Source organism: Myotis daubentonii, chromosome 1, assembly GCF_963259705.1.
Source record: "Myotis daubentonii chromosome 1, mMyoDau2.1, whole genome shotgun sequence".
NCBI classification, from domain to species: Eukaryota; Metazoa; Chordata; class Mammalia; order Chiroptera; family Vespertilionidae; genus Myotis; species Myotis daubentonii.
The window spans coordinates 85,466,660-85,486,912 of record NC_081840.1 but is presented as its reverse complement, the minus strand read 5'-3'; the positions used below and the strand labels follow the sequence as shown (position 1 = coordinate 85,486,912).

General features: G+C 37.8%; 1 protein-coding gene across 3 annotated transcripts in view; it reads left to right on the top strand.

Annotated features, from left to right (window-relative positions):
• The window catches only part of STRN3 (striatin 3), a 103,633-nt gene extending 86,567 nt beyond the window's left edge, over positions 1-17,066 (top strand). For all 3 annotated transcript variants that reach the window (XM_059709984.1, XM_059709993.1, XM_059710003.1), the window contains 5 exons: positions 1,957-2,124; positions 4,723-4,863; positions 9,093-9,200; positions 15,242-15,328; positions 15,410-17,066. In XM_059709984.1, coding sequence (XP_059565967.1) covers positions 1,957-2,124; positions 4,723-4,863; positions 9,093-9,200; positions 15,242-15,328; positions 15,410-15,579 — 674 coding nt within the window. In that variant the 3' untranslated portion in view covers positions 15,580-17,066. The remainder of the gene's footprint in view (positions 1-1,956; positions 2,125-4,722; positions 4,864-9,092; positions 9,201-15,241; positions 15,329-15,409) is intronic.
• The last annotated feature ends 3,187 nt before the right edge of the window (positions 17,067-20,253 follow it).

The window sequence follows — 20,253 nt, the reverse complement described above, 5'->3', positions numbered from 1 at the left end:
TAAAATTTACCCTCTTGAAGTATACAGTTGAGTAATTTTTACTATATTCACAGGGTTATGCAACCATTATCATTGTCTCATTCAGAACATTTTCATCACCACTTTTGATCTGAACTTAATTTTGTTAGGTCTCTGTTACCCAAGTTGAATATGGGATGTAGCATTTATAGAAATGGGGGCACAAATGGTATGTGAATTCAGATGTGAGAATGGTTGCTATAACACAGGGAGAGTGTGTTCTTTAGGTTAAGAGAAGGAACTCTTGACATTGGGAGAGTGGCTAGAACAAGAGAGCCAACAAAGGAAACTGAGTAATGGCTGGTCTTTGAGGTTGTAGGAAGTACAGGAGAGTGTATGGAATTTTGGAAACATACCAAAAGAAGAAATCATTTAGAGAAGAAGGAAACAGTTTGCACTTTCAAATGTTGCTGAGAGGTCTGATAAAATGAGGATAGAAAGGTTTCTTTTTATAGTGACAAATAGGTCACTTATTGGCCAGACTGAGAGAGGAATGCTGGGGCTAAAAGGTTAAGGGACCTTTCAAAGCATACTCTATGAATGAAAAGCAATGTGATGAGAACAACAAAGAAAGAAAGAATTTATCAAAGAAATAAAGTTACTAAATTTGGTAGTAACTACAAGTTTGCCTATTCTGGACATTTCATACAAGTGACCTTTTGTAACTGGCTTCTTTCATTTAGCATACTGTTTCAAAGGTTCATCCATGTTATAGCATATAGAAGTATTTCATTTCTTTTAATTGTTCATCATTGGTTATTTTAACAAGGGTTATTTTGTTGTGCTGATGGTATCAAACCATATTTGAGTCGTTAGGAGAGTAAATGGAAGGTAAAAACATTTACTCTATGCTTTTCTACTCTTTGGCATAAGGGCGGCGTAAGGTTAATGAAGGTCTTTTTGTTTATGTTGAGGGACGCTAAAGCACAGTTTTGGGCTTGTGGATCCCAAGGATTAGGAGAATTTTTGTAGCAGGGAAAATGTTAAATATGAAATTAGTTTAGGGAGTTGAGTGGAATCCAGAATACATCTGGTATAATTAGCCTTTGATAGGAAGGAGGACAGTTCCTTACAACTGCACAGAGAAGATGGTTTTAGACACTAGCAGATTTATAGATTGGGAGACAGGAGGATGGGAAGAGGTTCCTCTTTCAGTGCTATATTTTCTCAGTGAAGTATGAGAGAGAGTTATTCATGAGGATGGAAGGTTGGGAACTGTGAGAATTGTGGAAGTGATAAGAGACACCTGTGTAAAGTGGGGGTTTATTAGAGAAACAGGGTTGTAGGACAAATGAGGCACAGTGTTATTAGCCATTAGGTCCATCAAGTGATGAATGAATAAAACGTAGTGTGTCCATACAATGGAATATTACTCGACAATTAAAAGAAATGAAATAATTATATATGCTATAACATGGATGAACCTTTGAAACAGTATGCTAAATGAAAGAAGCCAGTTACAGAAGGTCACTTATATGAAATGTCCAGAATAGGCAAACTTGTAGTAACAAAGTAGATCAGTGGTTTTTTGAGTTGCGGAAAGGCAGGGAAGAAGAATTGGATGGAAATAGCTAACGAGTAGTGAAAGTGTCTTAAAATTGGTGTGATGATGATTGCAGAACTCCGTAAACATACCAAAAACACTGAATTGTATACTTTACATTGGTGAGTTGTATGGAATGGGAGTAATATCTCAACAAAGCTGTTTTTTAAAAAGTATGTATTCCTTACAGAAAATTGAAAAAATGCAAGAATGTATTGGGGAGGTGGGTAAAAATAACCAATAAATTCACAACTTAGAAGAGATGGCCATTGTATTCATTTTGGTTTATCTTCTTATAGCTGGTTTGTGTAGCCTTATACTTAATTATATAGTAAGTTATCTTTATATACTTAAACTTAGTTTTGCTCATTTTTGTTTGTTTGTTTTCTTCCCAGAGCCAAATGTTCTAGCTGGCACTTTAGTGGCTCATACAGATGCTGTCTGGGGTCTTGCTTATAGTGGTATAAAAAACCAATTACTATCATGTTCAGCAGATGGCACTGTTAGGTTATGGAAGCCACAAGAAAAATTGCCATGTATTTGCACTTACAATGGAAACAAGGGTATGTAAATTTTGTCTCTATGAAAAAAGCTAACTTTTTGGGGGGCGGGGGGGAGATAGAAAGGACAATTGATTTACTATTTCTTTGTTGCTCCAAGAAATTTAAAGAATTTAAAGCTTCTGGTAATCTTTTCCCTTTGTTATTTTTTATAAATGGGAAGCTTTGCAAATGTATCCTGTAGTTCAGTGTTTTGTTTTTATACCCTTTTCAGGACATGTTTTATTTAAAAAACAAAGCTATTTCCATGTAATAGTGGAATAGACAAATGAGGCTAGTAATAGGAACAACACAAGGCTCTCTGCCTGCTTCAGGTGGCTTCCCACAGAAATTGAAGGGATCACAGTGTTAAGCATACCTGCAAACCATATATGAGCACACTGGTTAAGAAATCTAGCTGTAATCATTGAAATAGCACCCTTAACTGGGAAGTACAAACTAAGTGACATGCATGATTTCAAATCTTTTCCTGTCAAAGAAGGCTTTAACCAGTTTACCTGTGACATTTGTTTACATACATATACTGTACTTGTATTGGTCTTATTTTCTAAGTCATTTTTTAAAGTTAGTTGTAAATGTCAGACTTTTTTTTTTTCTTTTATCCTCGTCCGAGGATATGTTTAGAGAGAGAGAGAGAAACACCAATCGATTGCCTCCCCTATGCATTCCAACTGGGGATCAATCTGCAATGTATGCACGTGCCCCAACCAGGAATTGAGCCCTCAACTTTTTGGTGCATGGATTGGTGACGCTCCAACCAACTGAGCCACCTGGCTAGGGACAAACTTTTATTTTTATTAAAAATTATGTTTAGTTTTAAAACATTTTATTTTTATTATTTTTGTTGTTTTTTGTTGTTTGTTTGCTTGTTAATCCTCTCCCTAGGATACCTCTTCCGGGGATATTCTTCCATTGATTTTTAGAAAGAGTGGAAGGGAGAGGCAGAGACAGAGAGAAACATCAGTGTGAGAGAAACATTGATTGGTTGCCTCCTGCACGCATCCTGACCAGGGCCAGGGAACCTGCAACTTAGGTATGTGCCCTTGACTGGAATTGAACACAGGACTCTTCAGTCCACAGGCAAACCCTCTATCCTCTGAGCCAAATCGGCTAGGGCTTAAAACATTTTAGAGGACTAATATATGCTTAATTTTGTTAGGTCTGTGTTACCCAAGTTTTTGAGGTAAAAATTCATTTAGATATTTGTTTTTAGCTTCATCTAGGTAATTAATTGCTTGATTCCAGATTTCATCTTGTTGTGCATTGATCTGGCCAGTGAATTTATTATGTTAAAGAGAGAAATTGCTGCTCAGACCACTGTAGGGGATAGCACTGCATGAGTGGATTCCAGAGTCCACACTTTACTTTTACAGATCTGAAAATATCACAGGTGAACAGTCTCCGAAGACAGTGATGTGAGAATGCTAATTTGTCACTTTACAGTAAGATATATACACTGAGTGGCCAGATTATTATGACCACCTGACGTTTGTAGGCAAATTAGCTATAATTTCGCACCGAAGTTGCTAGAGGGCCAGGTCATTATATGTGAATAGCACAACATACCTAAGTATCGTTGCTGATCAAGTTCATCCTATCATGTTGATGGCATATCCCAATGGAGGTGGCTTCTTCCAACAAGACAATGTGCCATGCCATGGTGCTCGTATTGTGCAGGAGTGGTTTCAAGAACATGAGGGAGACTTTACCTTGCTTAGGTGGCCCCACAATCACCAGATCTCAATCTGTTTGAGTATTTGTGGGACGAAGTTAAAAGAGCCATCAGGCAGCTGGTCCCACAACCATCAAATCTCACAGAACTGGACAGTGCTATTCATCAGGCGTGGTGTCAGATTCCTCGCATCACCTTTCAACATCTCGTGGAGTCAATGCCAAGAAGAATCGCCGCAGTATTGAAGGCAAAAGGTGGCCCAATGAAGTACTGGTTGGGTGGTCGTAATAATCTGGCCACTCAGTGTAATTTGCAAGTGGGCCAAAAGACTCATCAGGATTTTTTATTTCTCTTTTAAAAGAAAATGCATAGAAAGTAACTTTTGCACATATCTACTCTCACTTTAAGAACCCTCTAGCTATATTTTCCTTATGTTAAATAAATAGAATGTTTTACAAATATTTTAAGTAACTGAGGGAAAGCTTTGGCTGGTGCGACTCAGTGGGTTAGAGTGTCGTCCAGTGCACTGGAAGGTCGTGGGTTTGATTCCCAGTCAGGGCACATACCTAGTTTTCGGGTCCCTAGTTGGGGGTCAAGCAGGAGATAACCAATCATTCTAACTCTCATATTGATGTCTCTCCCTCCTCCTTCTTCCCCTTCCCTCTCCCTCCTCTATTCCCTCCCTCTCATCCTACACCTTCCTCTCTCCCTCTTCTTTTCCCTCTCCCTCTCTAAAATCAATCACCCAGTCAATAATATAAAATAAAATAATTGAGGGAAAGCTACTTATTATATAGCTCACCATCCTAACAATTTCTTTTTTATTATTATTAACATTAACTCAAGAATATTTGAATTTCCTTTTTAATCAGAAGAGCAGAGACTTCTAAATTACGTGTTTACACTGTATCTCTTTGGGCTCCTTTCAGAGCATGGAATACCTACATCGGTTGACTTTATAGGCTGTGATCCAGCTCATATGGTGACCTCTTTCAACACTGGTAGTACAGTAATTTATGATTTAGAAACATCACAGACATTGGTGATGCTTTCATCACAGATAGATTCTGGTAAGTTTTCATGGGTTCCTTTGAAACTTTAAAAAGGATTACTACACAATAGAGGGTGGTTTTTAATTTTCACATTTTGACTATTTAAATTTAGGATGAAAAAAATGGTTTCATTGTGTTATAGTTTAACGTATTTACATTATTTCTATTTCCTGAAATTATGCTTAAAAATAAGCTGGGTGGGTATATGAGGACAGAAGAGGGAATAAAGCAATGTAAAGGTGAAAGCAAATGAATTAATTTTAAATTTTTAATGGAAATACATATGGAAGTAGAGGAAATAGTATAATGAGTCTGATGAACTCATCATGTAGCCCCAATAATTATGCATAAATGGTCAATGTAGTAAGTATAGGATATGATGTGTATTTTACAATTTATTTAAGTAGGAATCCAAATAATACTCTACATTGTGATTGGCTGATAAGTTTTTCAGTTCTCTTTTCATCTGTAGGTTCCCCCTCCATCTCTTATTTCGTTTATATTTTTTCATGTTTATTTGATTTTAATTACAGTTAATAGTTAATATTATTTTGTGTTAGTTTCAGGTGTACAGTATAGTGGTTAGATAATCATGTACTTTACAGAGTGGTCCCCCTGATACCAAGTACCCACCTGGCACCATACACGGATATTAAAATTTTTTTTCTTTATTGATTACGGTATTACATATGTGTTCTTATTCCCCCATTACCCTCTCACCCCTTACCCCCCCACCCCCACCCCCACTCATGTCCTCACCCCCCTAGTGTCTGTGTCCATTGGTTAGGCTTATATGCATGCATACCAATCCTTTGGTTGATCTCTCCCCCTTACCCTCCCCCTCCCCTACCTTCCCTCTGAGGTTTGACAGTCTGATCGATGCTTCTCTGTCTCTGGATCTGTTTTTGTTCATCAGTTTATGCTGTTCATTATATTCCACAAATGAGTGAGATCATGTAATACCTTTCTCTGGCTGGCTTATTTCGCTTAGCATAATGCCCTCCAGTTCCATCCATGCTGTTGGCAAATGGTCAGAATTCCGTCTTTTTTTACAACAGTGTAATATTCCATTGTGTAGATGTACCACAGTTTCTTAATCCACTCATCTGCTGATGGGCACTTAGGCTGTTTCCAGATCTTAGCTATGGTGAATTGTGCTGCTATGAACATAGGGGTGCATATATCCTTTCTGATTGGTGTTTCTAGTTTCTTGGGATATATTCCTAGGAGTGGGATCACTGGGTCAAATGGCAGCTCCATTTTTAGTTTTTTAAGGAAACTCCATACTGTCTTCCATAGTGGCTGCACCAGTCTGCATTCCCACCAGCAGTGCACGAGCGTTCCTTTTCTCTGCATCCTTGCCAGCACTTGTCATTTGTTAATTTGTTTATGATAGCCATTCTGACAGGTGTGAGATGGTACCTCATTGTCGTTTTGTTTTGCATCTCTCGGGTAATTAGTGACTTTGAGCATGTTTTCATATGTCTCTTGGCCTGCCTTCTGTCCTCTTCCGAAAAGTATCTATTTAGGTCCATTGCCCATTTTTTTATTGGGTTGTTTATCTTCCTTTTGTTAAGTTGTATGAGTTCTCTGTAAATGTTGGAGATTAAACCCTTATCAGTAATAACATCAGTGATAACATTGGCAAATATGTTCTCCCGTGCAGTGGGCTTTCTTGTTTTGTTGATGGTTTCCTTTGCTGTGCAGAAGCTTTTTATTTTGATGTGGTCCCATTTGTTTATTTTCTTTTTAGTTTCCACTGCCCTAGGAGCAGTATCGATGAAGATACTGCTTCGGCATATGTCTGAGATTGTGCTGCCTGTGGATTCCTCTAATATTTTTATGGTTTCCCGTCTTATGTTTAAGTCCTTTATCCATTTTGAGTTTATTTTTGTGTATGGTGTAAGTTGGTGGTCTAGTTTCATTTCTTTGCATGTGTCTGACCAAATTTCCCAGCACCATTTATTGAAGATATAATATTATTAACTATATTTTCTATACTGTACTTCCTTGCATTTTTTACTTGAGGAAATTGGATAGTTTGCCTGTAAAATTTTCCACAAACTGGATTTTGCTTGGGGTATCATTTAACAAGCTCCTCTATTCATTTTATTTCCTAAATTGGTTTTAGTTCCAGAGGCTTATTCAAATTTAGGTTCAGTGTTTTATTTGTGTTCACTTAAAAGTTTTTAATGGTTAGGCAAGACTACTTCATAAATTGTGAACTTTTATCAGAAGTAAATATTGTCTGGTTTATTTATTGTTTATCTTTTTATGTTTCAGTCTTGATGGTAATTACCTGGATCTGTCAATTCATTAGCTGTTGAAAAATAATTTTCTAATTCTTTCATTATTTCTCCATATATTAGCTAGAATACTTCTGTAAAGAGGAACACCCCTCATCAATAACTTGGGTGCTTCGGAGTTAGATTATAAAGGAAAGGCAAAATAAATTATTGATTCCCCCTCCCCTTTATTTACCAGCTTACATAATAGTAATAATGAAGTGTTCCCTAGCATCCTCCATAGGTGACCAGAGAGTCTATTGGGTGTTGTTTGTTTGTTTTATTATCATTACTAGAGGCCTGATGCATGGAATTAGTGCAAGGGGCTCAGCTCTCGCAGCCTCGGCTGGCCCTCACAGCTCCGGCTTCGTCCAGAAGGTTGTCCAGACGGTCATTCTGCTGTCTGGTCTAATTAGCATATTAGCTCTTTATTATATAGGATAATCTCACTTAGATATAAATGTATTTGATGTATATGAATCATTGCCGTTATTATCTTTATTGCTATTCAGATGGTTTAATCTTTGGCCAGTGGGAATTTATTCATGTAGCTCCTGAGTCCTTTTGACATGACCCTGGGAGTCATTGATAGTTTTACTTTCTGATATGAGAAGATATTCTAGGTTCATCTTGTTGATTTGTGCCCCAGATCTGAAATTGGCCATTTCTCTAAGGAGCCATGGATTCTCTGAGTGAAAAAAAGACATTTAGAGACTACAGTTTAGGCTCTTGGGTTGGTCCTTATGGATTTCATGGCTCTTGAATTGGTCATTGGTTTAGGCTTTTTTGGTGGTCAGAGCTACAAATACATTTTTTTAAAAGAAAAAATGTTGATAAATTCATATGAATACTTCCTATTGAAATTCAGATTTATCTCATTGATTTTTATGTCTTTATTTCATTTTAACCGTACCAAATCTCACTGTGTTCAGCAAAATCATCATCATCTCTCATTTTGTTTATTTCACAGTACACATAGTCATCTCAGAATAATAATACCAAAACCACTGTCAATAGTTTGGTTATTGAAACTAGGGATGGGTAATCTATTACTGTGCTTTCAAGTCACTTGAAATAGTTCATTTATTTGTGCTTATACCACCAATTGGATACATGGTAAAGTTCACTCATTTAAATTTACTTTTGATTTTTTGTGATTGCTTTTTAAAAAATCAAGCTTTTTAAATGTTAATCGTGTAAAACATTAAAATACTTAAAGAAGTGTCTTTCCCAGTGCCCTTTCAACCTTAGTTTCTCTCTCCCTCTTCCATAGGTAATTACACACACAAACATATATGGGGGGTTTTTTGTGTTATGTGTTTAAGTTTAGTTAAGAGTGCTTATATACATGTGGAAAGATTGATTTACTTAAAGTCTAATAATGTGGATGATATTTTCCCATTTGTTTTGATTCTTCTCTGTTCTCCCTCATCGCTAATCAAAAATTAGGAGCTTGTCAGTAAAGAAAAGGTCTTATTCCTAAGGACATTCATTCTGGTTCTTTGTATTTTTGTCAGTATGGGTAGGCTGGGGATTCTTTCTTACAAACACCTAATTATCACTTATGAATTTTCCTTAAATGCTTATAATTATTTTATGGGCTATTCATTAAAAGTAATGATAATTGTGAGATTTTTTTTAAGACTTCTTAAACCACCTACATTAAAATACTTACAACTTTTCTAAATTTGAGCCTAGTAGGGTCCATATTATAGGACATGTTAGCTTAAACATTTATTTTTTAAGGAATTGTATTCCTCTAGAGCTCTAGTTTTATTTCTCAGATATTTTTATGTATGTATGTATGTATGTATGTATGTATGTATGTATTTATTTAGATTTTTTTGTTGTTGTTTTATGCCAAAGCTTTGTTTTTTTATTTTTTGGTAAGAATAAAAAGGTCATCATCCAGTTCCAACTGAAGGTTTGAATTTTAGTGCTTTATCTGCCTTTATTTTTCAGATTTACAATCCAGTAATCACATTAATAGAGTAGTAAGTCATCCCACACTTCCTGTTACAATAACTGCTCATGAAGATAGACACATCAAATTTTTTGACAATAAAACGGGTAAGTAGGTTGTCTTATTTTCTTTTCAATCACATTAATAATTCTGTAAATTTGAAGTGATCAAAAATGCTATTTTATATAAAATATATTGACTTTTCTGCTTCAAAATTGCCAAGTTAAATAATTTTAACTCAGATTTTTGCTTTAGTTATGTAGCACGTTCATAATATGTTGTTTTATCCTTAAGTATGTAAATAAAACCTTGCCTACGTATTATGATTTTTTTCATGTCATATTAAATATAAATCCATCCATTTGAAATTATTTTCTTCATAGTCTATTGTGATTTAGTATAGCAGAAGAGGTGTCTTTCTGGGGTTTGGCATTTCAAATATGTTCTTAAAATTATTTCTCAGGGGATAAAATGATGGTTAGTAAAAAGTGTTTTATTGCCATCTTCCCTGTATTTCTTGTTGTCAGAAAACTTGATCATTTATATAGAAGTCAAATCAAATATTAATGTGGCCATAGAGTTTCTTTAAGGACCCTTGTTCCATCTGTAAATACCTGAATACTATTTAAAATATTGTTTGTTTTCTTTCAGGAAAGGTCTGACAGCTAGAAAGGCTTCCTTGAGGGGAAGCTAAAACCAGGGGTATATTAGAGGACTTCCATATCAAAATCTTAAATATTATTTATAATATTATTGCAGGGCAACAAATTATCAAGCAAGATAGCAAATTAAAAGACAGATTTCTCTTTGGAGGTTGTATAGAACATGGTCATATTTTTAGTCTTTCATAAATCCCTTTGTTCAAGCAACACTTCATGGACAGATTCCTTTTAACTCAATAAAACAGTTGAGAAGGTAATGGATATTCACAGGACTATGTATTTCACAGGAGAGACTATTCATATTCATGTGAATGTTTTCCATTTAACACCTTATCAACAATTCTTTGAACATTTTTTGAAGCATAAGATTATCCTCTGCTGCAAGAACAGAGATAATTTCCGTTATTGTATTTCTAAAAAGATTGATATTTTTTTATTAATTATTACAGATTTAGATTTGTAAGGGGAGGTTCAGGAATTTTCGTAGTTAGTTGTATTAAAAGTAAAGTGTGAGTCTCTAGAGGTGTTTTAATGGCAAAAATCAAGAAAAAGTGGTAATAAAATTTCACTTAATAAGTAAGGAGCTTACAGTCTTATAAGATCTACCAATTTATTTTGTTATTTCTCTTAAATAGTTTTAGTACCTTATCTTTAGTGGGAAGAAATTGAAGCAGTGGCCTCCAAACACTGGAAAAATTCTTTTTAAATCAACCTCTCTCACTTTTACTCTCATATACAGACACACACACACACACACACACACACACACACCAAAGTTCAATTTATTGAACTTTTGTATCTGAGACATAGAAATCAATATTATGAATGGGTTTGATAAATATTTAGATTTTAACAACAGAAACATATTTAGCATTTTGTATTCTGCAGTGCACTGGCTACTGTCATGTATAAGATGGGGTTTCTGCTTTCTGGGGACTTAACTGTTACCTGGGGAAAACAGGATGTGTGTATGTGTGTGCACCTGAACTCTGCTAGGTAAAGGAGTCTTCACAGAGTAAGGGTTTGAGCTTTGCCTTGAAGCAATGGTAAGATTTTTTTTTTTAAGTGAAGAAAGTAGTAGGAAATTTCAGGTAAGGACGTATTTTGATCAGAGGCTTGGTGGTAGAAACTTTGGCCAACACGGGGGTTTTTTTACAGGCAAAGCCAAAGCGGTAAGCCTGGAGGAAGAAAACAGACTCTCTTGAGAACTTCTCACAGCCAACCTAAGAATAATGAATTTTTGTTTATGCTATGCACTGTGAAAGCCACTTAAAATATTTGAGCAGGGATTTACAAAATTGGTTTAAAAAGATTATTTAAGTTATATTATATGGTAGATCCTTGACTTTCAAGGAATTAAAAATTTACAATTTCTATTTTTTGTTCCAGAGAGATCTTTGAGGCTCGTGATTTTTAAAAGTTTGATAGAGGCACAAATTAGAGTTGCATATACTATACTGAGACACTTAGCTAGTGAGTATGAGAGAAAAGGTGTAGGATGTGGTAGAGAAGTTGGAGGAAGAAGGTCCTGAATAGATTGTGAACTCATGTAGCAGAATTCATTGGCTATCTGCCGGAGTTCTCAGTGCTTAGTAAACAAAACAAAATGCCCTATCTTCTTGGAGCTTAATGGTATATTACTTACTGTGAGCCGTTGTTGTATTTGATTTATGTGTATTAACATGTTTGCTCTTCTAATAACTCTATTAGGTATATATGATACTATTATTATTTCCATTTTACAGTTGAAATAAAAGGCTTAAAAGAAGTTAAATAATTAGTGTTGTGTAGAACACGAAAATTGCAGGGTTGGGATTCAAATCCATACAGTTTGCTTCTAGAGTCTACATGGTTTACATTAGTCTGTTTCTTTTCCATTTCATAGTGGCCTATAATACTGATTGCCCAAGTCAAAGGGCTTAGATGCCAGGTAGCCTGTTATAAGAGCAAAGAATTAATCTTGGTGGAGGAAGAGGGGTGGCAGTGGCATTGGAGCCAACGTGAAATTGGTTAAATGTGAGAAATTACAAGTAAGTGTTGCTGAAGGAGGGGTCAGATGCTTTGTGACTTTTGTTGTTACCCATGGAAGCTCAGCAGCCAACTTGGTTCAGCATGTGATCTCTCTATACATGGTTCAATCTGAAGGGAGAGGGGTCACTCGCATTTTCGAAGTCACTATATGGAAAAGAAGGGTTGACTTAGAATTGACTTAACATATCAGTAAAGGTTAGTTTAATGTATAGGCAGGAGAGTTGAAATTAAACGTGGAAAATTATTGCACCCTTAATGAAATGGGGGAGATTTGCTAATTGGTTGAAAGAATTCTTTGGTTTAAGACACCTTAAATTTAGGACATAGAGGGTTATTCTCAGGAAAGAAATCAGAATTAGATTGTGAATTAAGAGTTACCGTCATAGAATTGACATTTTAAAGGAAGCTAATGGTGCTTGTTACTTAACCCCTAATGTTTTGAGATTACTTTCTTTGAGGCCAATCATTTCATATCTAGGGTTTTGTTTGTTTGTTTTGAATAGGAATATTGAGAAGAATGGATTCTAGAATTGAGAGATGAATTGTGGGACTAAGCAATTAAAGATAGTGTGTTGAATGATTTTTCTGTTTCTTGGGAGAGCAGAGAAGAATCTCCAATTATTCTGTTCATTACTTAGTACTAATGAAGAATAGACAAATGTGGTTTGAAATTATGAGAAACTTTCTCTTCAACTGATAAGTGTTTCGTATTGCCAGAAAGTGATAGGACTTTTGATGTTTTCTGGAGAAACCTTCACACTTGATTTTGTTGTGGTTTTGTATTCAGATCAACACTTACAGCCTTGTGATCTATACTAATAAAAGACAAAGATGCTAATTGACCATGCCTTTGCTACGCCCTAAGCCATGCCCACCAGCCAATCAGAGTGACTATATGCAAATTAACCCAACCAAGATGGCGGCCAGCAGCTACGGAGCTGGAGCAAGCAGGAGGCTTGGTTGCCCGAGCGATGGAGGAAGCCAAGCTTTCCACCTGCCCTGAGCTGGCTGTGGCCTCCCGCTCATGGCAACAAAGTTTCAATTATAGAAGGCAAATAAGTCCCAGATACTTGCTTCCAGCCAGCCTCCACTGGGAGCTTGGGTGGCTGGAGGTTGTGGCCAGCCTGCAAACAGCCATCAGCCCCTCACCTAGTCTGGCCACACCCTCATGGAGTGAGGGTCCCCTCTAGGGGGCTTAGCCAGCCTGAAAATGGCCCTCTGCCCCTCACCCAGACTGGCCAGGCACCCCAGCAGAAACCCCCACCCTAAAGGGACTGTGGCCAGCCTGCAAACAGCCCTCAGCCCCTCACCCAGGATGGCCAAGCACCCAGGGGCGACCCCCACCCTGAAGGGGCTGTGGCCAGCCTGCAAACAGTCATCAGCCCCTCACCCAGGCTGGCCAGGCACTCCTATATAATAAAAGGGTAATATGCAAAATGACCCTTACAGCAGAACGACTGGGAATGACTGGTCACTATGACACACACTGACCACCAGGGGGCAGATGCTCAATGCAGGAGCTGCCCCCTGATGGTCAGTGCGCTCCCACAGGGGGAGCTCTGCTCAGCCACAAGCCAGGTTGACAGCTGCCAGTACAGTGGTGGTCGTGGGAGCCCTCTCCCGCCTCCTCAGCAGCGCTAAGGATGTCCGACTGCAGCTTAGGCCTGCTCCCCGCTGGCAAGTGAACATCCCCCAAGGGCTCCCAGGCTGCCAGAGGGATGTCGATAACAGCCAGCTTAGGCCCAATCCCCCAGGAAGTGGGCCTAAGCCAGCAGGTGGTCATCCCCCGAGGGGTCCCAGACTGCGAGAGGGCACAGGCTGGGCTGAGGGACCCCCCTGAGTGCACAAATTTTTGTGCACCGGACCTCTAGTCAGTAATAAAAGATCTATGTCATGTTCCAGAATGGCATGTCATCAGGACTAGATGGAAAGCAAATGATTTGAACGAGAATTCTGGAGAGAGCCTCTGTGTCTCTAGGATCAATCCAGGCATTAAAGTAATGAAAAGGCAGGGAATTTTTAAAGTATCATTATTTGCTATTTTATTCTGTCTTTGGATAAATCAATGTATGGTGTTGATTTCCGTTCATCAAAAGCATATATTGCCAGTGCAGAGGCTGAGGCCCTTGCCTCAAAGTATTTGTGCAACACAACTTTGTATTCACAACTTGCTTTTAATTTTTACTTGCTCTTGAATCCTATTTCCTTTCAGGGAAGATATTCAATAAATTACATTTTCCAGAATAGTGGTTTTCTTACTACCTGGGGAAATTTGGAATAATTTATCATTCTATGATGTACTCCTACCTCCTTCTCTTATTTCTAATATATAAAACGATTGACATTTCAAAGGATAAATGAATTTGATGATACTAAAATCATTAGGTAGGAATGTATTCTCTGGTGATTTGTTTATCATTAAACCTGTATATAAAATAATCTTTACATCTCTTAATGAGGAAGATTTTTTCTGTTTTCATTTTAATTGGAGCTTCCATAATCTTGTCTTTGATGCAATCCTATATCTGTTATGTTTTCCACTGTCTATCAGATACTGTCAAATTCATGTAACACAAATGTCTATTAAAAGTACTGGGAAAGTTCTGCATTAGAATTAAAATTCTCTTTAATACATTATTACTAGAGGCCCAGTGCACAAAATTCATGCCCTTGGGGGGTGGGGGTCCCTCAGTCCGGCCTGCGCCCTCTCGCATTCCAGGAGTCCTCAGGGGATATCTGACTGATGGGGAGAGGCCTAAGCCAACAGTAGAACATCCTTAGTGCTGCCACGGAGGTAGGAGAGGCTCCCACCACCGCCGTTGTGCTCGCCAGCCATGAATCCGGCTCAGGGCTTCTGGCTGAGTGGCACTCCCCCTGTGGGAACACACTGACCACCAGGGGGCAGCTCCTGCATTGAGTGTCTGCCCCGTGGTGGTCAGTGCATGTCATAGCGACCAGTCGTTCTGCTGTTCAGTCGCTTTGCATATTAGCTTTTTATTATATAGGATAATTCATGAACCTTGAAAACATTATACTAAATGACAGAAGGCAGACACAAAAAGCCACATGTTGTTATATGATTTATTTCTATGAAGCATCCAGAATAGTCCAAACTATAGGGAGAAAAAGTAGATTAATGGTTACCAGGGACTTGGGGGAGAGGAATGGGGAATGGCTGCTTAATGGGTATATGGTTTCCCTTTGCAGTATTGAAAATGTTCTGAACTAGATAATAGTGATTGTTGCACATCATTGGGAATGTTCTAAAAGCCACTGAATTGTACCCTCTCAAATAGTTAAAATGGTAACTCTTATGTTTAGGTATATTTTATTACAATTTTAAAAATGCTATAGTGATTGTCTCTTATGTTCATGCTATTTTATGATTTCTAAAGTACCTATCAAGTTAGTAAATATTTATGAAAACATAATTATCTTTGTTATGTTTTATGTAGGTAAAATGATCCATTCTATGGTAGCTCATTTGGATGCTGTTACAAGTCTCGCAGTAGATCCTAATGGAATCTATTTGATGTCTGGAAGTAAGTCTGAATTTCCTGTACTGCGCACAAACTTTATAAAAGAATTGTTACTCAAAAACACTTTTATTTGTTCTTTTACAGGCCATGATTGTTCTATTAGATTGTGGAATTTGGACAGCAAGACATGTGTGCAAGAAATAACAGCACATAGGAAGAAATTAGATGAATCAATATATGATGTTGCTTTCCATCCATCAAAAGCATATATTGCTAGTGCAGGGGCTGATGCCCTTGCCAAAGTATTTGTGTGAATCAACAAATACATCATAACAACAGATTTGCTTGAACAAAAAGAGGGTCTGCATCACTGCCATCAAAAATGGTTACCGATAAGACACTACATGTGATCTGCCTGGTGAAGGCTATTTAGGGCAGGCATAAATTGGTGGAAATTAAAATCTTAATGTCAGGTTCATTAATTTAATTGTAATTACTGTATTTTGTGGGACAAAAAAACAAAACAAAAAAGGACTCCAGTATTTGTGGCCTGTACTGGATACAAACTGAGCATATATCTGTTTTTTAGGTATCTTTAAGCCAACGTGGAGTCTGATCTTACAAAAGGACTTTTATTTTGGACTCTGTGTGCTGCCTTAGGGTTAGGGATGTGGTGCTCTTGTTGGGGGGAAGTGAGCTCCAAGAGTAGTTTTTTTTTTCATCTCTTAGTGATCTTCTGTTTATCAGTTGAATGCCACAGATTCCCTTTTAAACTTATTTTGCTTTAAAAAAAAGAAAAAAAGAAAATTTAACTTAAAATATTTTAGCATTAGTTGCACAAAATGTTTGGATAAAATTCTAGTTTTTATAAGCCTTTTTTATATATTTAGCCTGTCACAACAGTGCTTAAGATTGTATTGAAGTTTTTCTGCATTATACAACCCTAAAACACAGAGATCTCACTAACCCGCTGCTATGTAACCACACTCTTTCTTTTGCCTAATACAGCTCAGCTAAGTCCTTCCATAAGATGCTAAATCACCTTCATCATCACATAATTGTCTTCATAAACCAAGGACTATTAAGTGTATTAAAATGAAATAGTGGGGTTTAGTACTCCAAATGAACTCTTAAAAAAAAAAACCTAATCTTGGCATCCTATCACTATGTGATATTTTGTACATCTTACTGTATTTACAAGTTTATTTATCAAGGATTATCCGTCTTGCTAATAGCTTATTATTTATTTCACTTTTTTTTGTTCTTTATATCCTTTTATTAATGTGCTAAAGGAACCTGTATATCTATTTTGGAACTCTTTAAATAGTCTAAAATAGACTAAAAATGGAATATTTTATAGTTTAAGTTACATACCAAGGTGATTCTCCCAAGACACATATCTTGGTTTACCATGATTCCAAACAAAACTATCTTGTTTTAAAATATTGGGAGTAAAATATTATTTACATTACCAATAGGATACAAAATAATTGAATCAGGATACAGAAATCTGCTGTGTTTGGACTAGTTATCCCTGTTTTATTTTTTCAAGTGTGCTTAATTTTATGGTGTAACAAAAGATTTTGTTTGTGTAATGCATGATTAAGACAATAAAATATTTTTTCTAGTCTTCCAAAAACTTCTCTGATCAGTTTGCGAGTTTTGATGAGTTTTGTAAGGTTTTTGTTTTACAAACGATGAATCAGCAAATTTTTAAGATTGTACCACATAGCAAATGTACAACTGTTGAAAAATAATGTATATAAAATGCATATAATAAATATTAAATTGTGTACCTGTATGTTACTGTTGGCTACATTATTTTGTGTTGAATAATAAAGTGCAATACTTTACCCTCCATCCTAAAACTAGGAAATGGAGATGATTTCCTTGGTGAGTCCTTCATTTTTATGCTGTTCTTTTAAACTTTGTACTGCTTATTGATATTCTAGCAAGATTAGAACAGTTAACACTATAAAGAATGCCTTGCTAAGTATTTCATCCCATTTGGGATAATAAAATCTTTTGTTGACATAAGTTACATAATTCAAAAATACCAAAAAAAGAAAATACAGATATAGTTTTAAATCATTTCCTTAAACATCATGTTATTTTATTAAATCTGAATTCATTTGGTAGTGTTATCACTCCTATCTAGCCATACGTGTTTACACAAAATGTTCAGCAGAAAATAAACTGCATTATTCATTACTTAAAGGTTGTTCTTATAAATAGTGTTAACTTACTATCTCAAAACTTTCCTTCAACAAGGCAATATCCTTTTTCTTTGAAGGGAATTAATTGCACATGGAATTAGAAGGTAACATTAGAAAACTTTCATTGCAAAATTTTATGTGAATGCCTAATGCAAAAAAAAATTACATTGTGTGTACTTTGAGAAATTTTGTCATCTAGCATAAAAATCCAAGTGGGTGTTTTAGTTATTCTTGAAACAAAGTTTTCGGAAATCTTTTAAAAATACTAGTTTTATAGCTTTCTGAACTGAAGATTCAACTTGATAAACAAAGGGGCACTTTTTTAAAAAAATTAAGAAGCTTTTCAAAAGCTACTCACATTTCTGGCAGTTATTCTAAACCAATGCATTACTGTTTAACTGAAATGTGGTTATCACTGCAATGCATAAACATTCACCTCTTGGAATGTATTAAAACAAGTAAAAATTAGTATATATGTTTATTTTTCTATCTACTTCGGTTGTATTTTCCTCTACAATATTAAACATTTGGAAAAAGACTAAGGTTACAAAAAGAATGCTTTATTTTTACTTTATTAGTGTGCTTCCAATTGTGATTTAATGTGAAGTTATATAGGTTTGTTTATTAAATGGTGCTTTATACATAAAGTTTAAGAATATATGCAAACTTTAATATGTTGACTTTTTCAATATTTAATATTTTTTGCCTTTTCATGTTTTAGTTATGCAGGTAGTTTTCTCATATTTCAATATAAGTTATCCACTGAAGATGAGCATCTCATTTAATATATTTAAAGTTATAAATGGGCTAGTATATTTGAATTTTAGGCATGCCTACAAAAGTTGGATTGTAATACGTCTTTTCAAAAATCCTTTTACTCTTTACTCCTGTTAGTTGTTAGCTCTTTATTTTGAGTATGTTTACTTATAAAAATAACTAGTGACCTGGTGCACAGATTCATGCACATTGAAAGGAAATTAGAAGGTGGCCAGCGGGGCGGGACTGGGCAAGACGGGCCGGACACGCCCTGGAGCCAGCCTCCCACGGTCTCTCCCTGGCTGCGTGGCTCCAACTCGTAGGGCTTCTGCAGAATGAGCTGTGTCCCTCCAGCAGGTGAGGTTCCTTGGCCTGGCCTGTGGGGATCATGCCAAAACCACCTCTCCAACATCCCCAGAGGGGTCCCGGAGTGCAAGAGGGCACTTGCAAAGTTGCTGGCATTACTGGGTGTGGAAGGCAAGTATGCAGTAAACCAGATTTGGGGCCAACAGTGACTTAGCAACAACATAACCCAAGTCCGAAAGTGGAATTGCGAGGCCCTGGGAGGAATCGGGCTCCCTCCCCTCTGGTTTTGGGGTGCGTCAACTGAGAAATGCTGCTGCCAAGTCACTATAGCTTGGCAGCTTCTGTGTTGAATGTCTGCCCTCTGGTGGTCAGTGTGCATCATAGCTACCAGTGGGACACAGCATATTAGCCTTTTATATATATACTAGAGGCCTGGTGCACAAAAATTTGTGCACTGGGGGCGGGGGGTCCCTCAGCGTGGCCTGTGCCCTCTCGCAGTCTGGGACCCCTCGGGGGATGACCACCTGCTGGCTTAGGCCCGCTCCCCAGGGGATTGGGCCTAAGATGGCAATCAGACATCCCTCTGGCAGCCCGGCAGCCCTCGGGGGATGTCCACTTGCCAGCAGGCAGCAGGCCTAAACTGCAGTCGGACATCCTTAGGGCTGCTCAGGGAGGCAGGAGAGGCTCCCACCACCACTGCTGTACTGGCAGCCATCAGCCTGGCTTGTGGCTGAGCAGAGCTCCTCCCATGTGAGAGCGCCCTGACCACCAGAGGGCAGCTCCTGCATTGAGCGTCTGCCCCTGGTGATCAGTGTGTGTCATAGTGACCAGTCATTCCCAGTCCTTCTGCTGTTAGGGTCAGTTTGCATATTACCCTTTTACTATATAGGATAGAGGCCTGGTGCATGGGTGGGGGCCGGCTGGTTTGCCCTGAAGGGTGTCCCAGATCAGGGTGGGGGTCCCGCTTGGGTGCCTGGCCAGCCTGGATGAGGGGATGATGGCTGTTTGCAGCTGGTCACACCCCCTTCAGGGTGGGGGTCCCCACTGGGGTGCCTGGCCAGTCTGGGTGAGGGGCTGAGGGCCGTTTTCAGGCTGGCGGGTGACTGAAGCTCCCAACCTCTCCTTTTTTTCTTTTTATTCTGGGATTTATTTACCTTCTATGGCTGTCACGAGCTGAGAGCCAGCTTTAGCTCTGAGGCTCGGCTCCAGCTCTGAGACCTCGGCTGCTGAGAGCAGGTATCTGGGTTTGTCTGCTATAATTGAAACACCGTTACAGCTCCAGCTCTGAGGCCCAGCTGGCTGAAAGCAGGTTTCTGGGTTTGTTTAGCTTCTATAATTGCAACATTGTTTCTTAGAGTGCAGCTCAGAGGCTGGCAGCGGCAGGCGGGGAACCTTGGCTTCCTCCATCACTGGAGCAAGCAAGCCTCCTGTTCGCTTCAGCTGCCTGGCTGCCGGCTGCCATCTTGGTTGGCAGTTAATTTGCATATCTTGCTGATCAGCCAATGGGAAGGGTAGCAAAGTTACGGTTAATTACCATGTTTGTCTATTATTAGATAGGATAGATTGATAGCAACTTGATAAAGTGCTCATTTCTACTCTCTTGCTACTGTTTAAGTCAGTCAAAATAGTAGTTTCTCTGGTTACCTCACATACCTCAAAACTTTGTTCTTTATAGAATTAAAGGTAAAGCATTTTTAAAAGGGCTAGAGG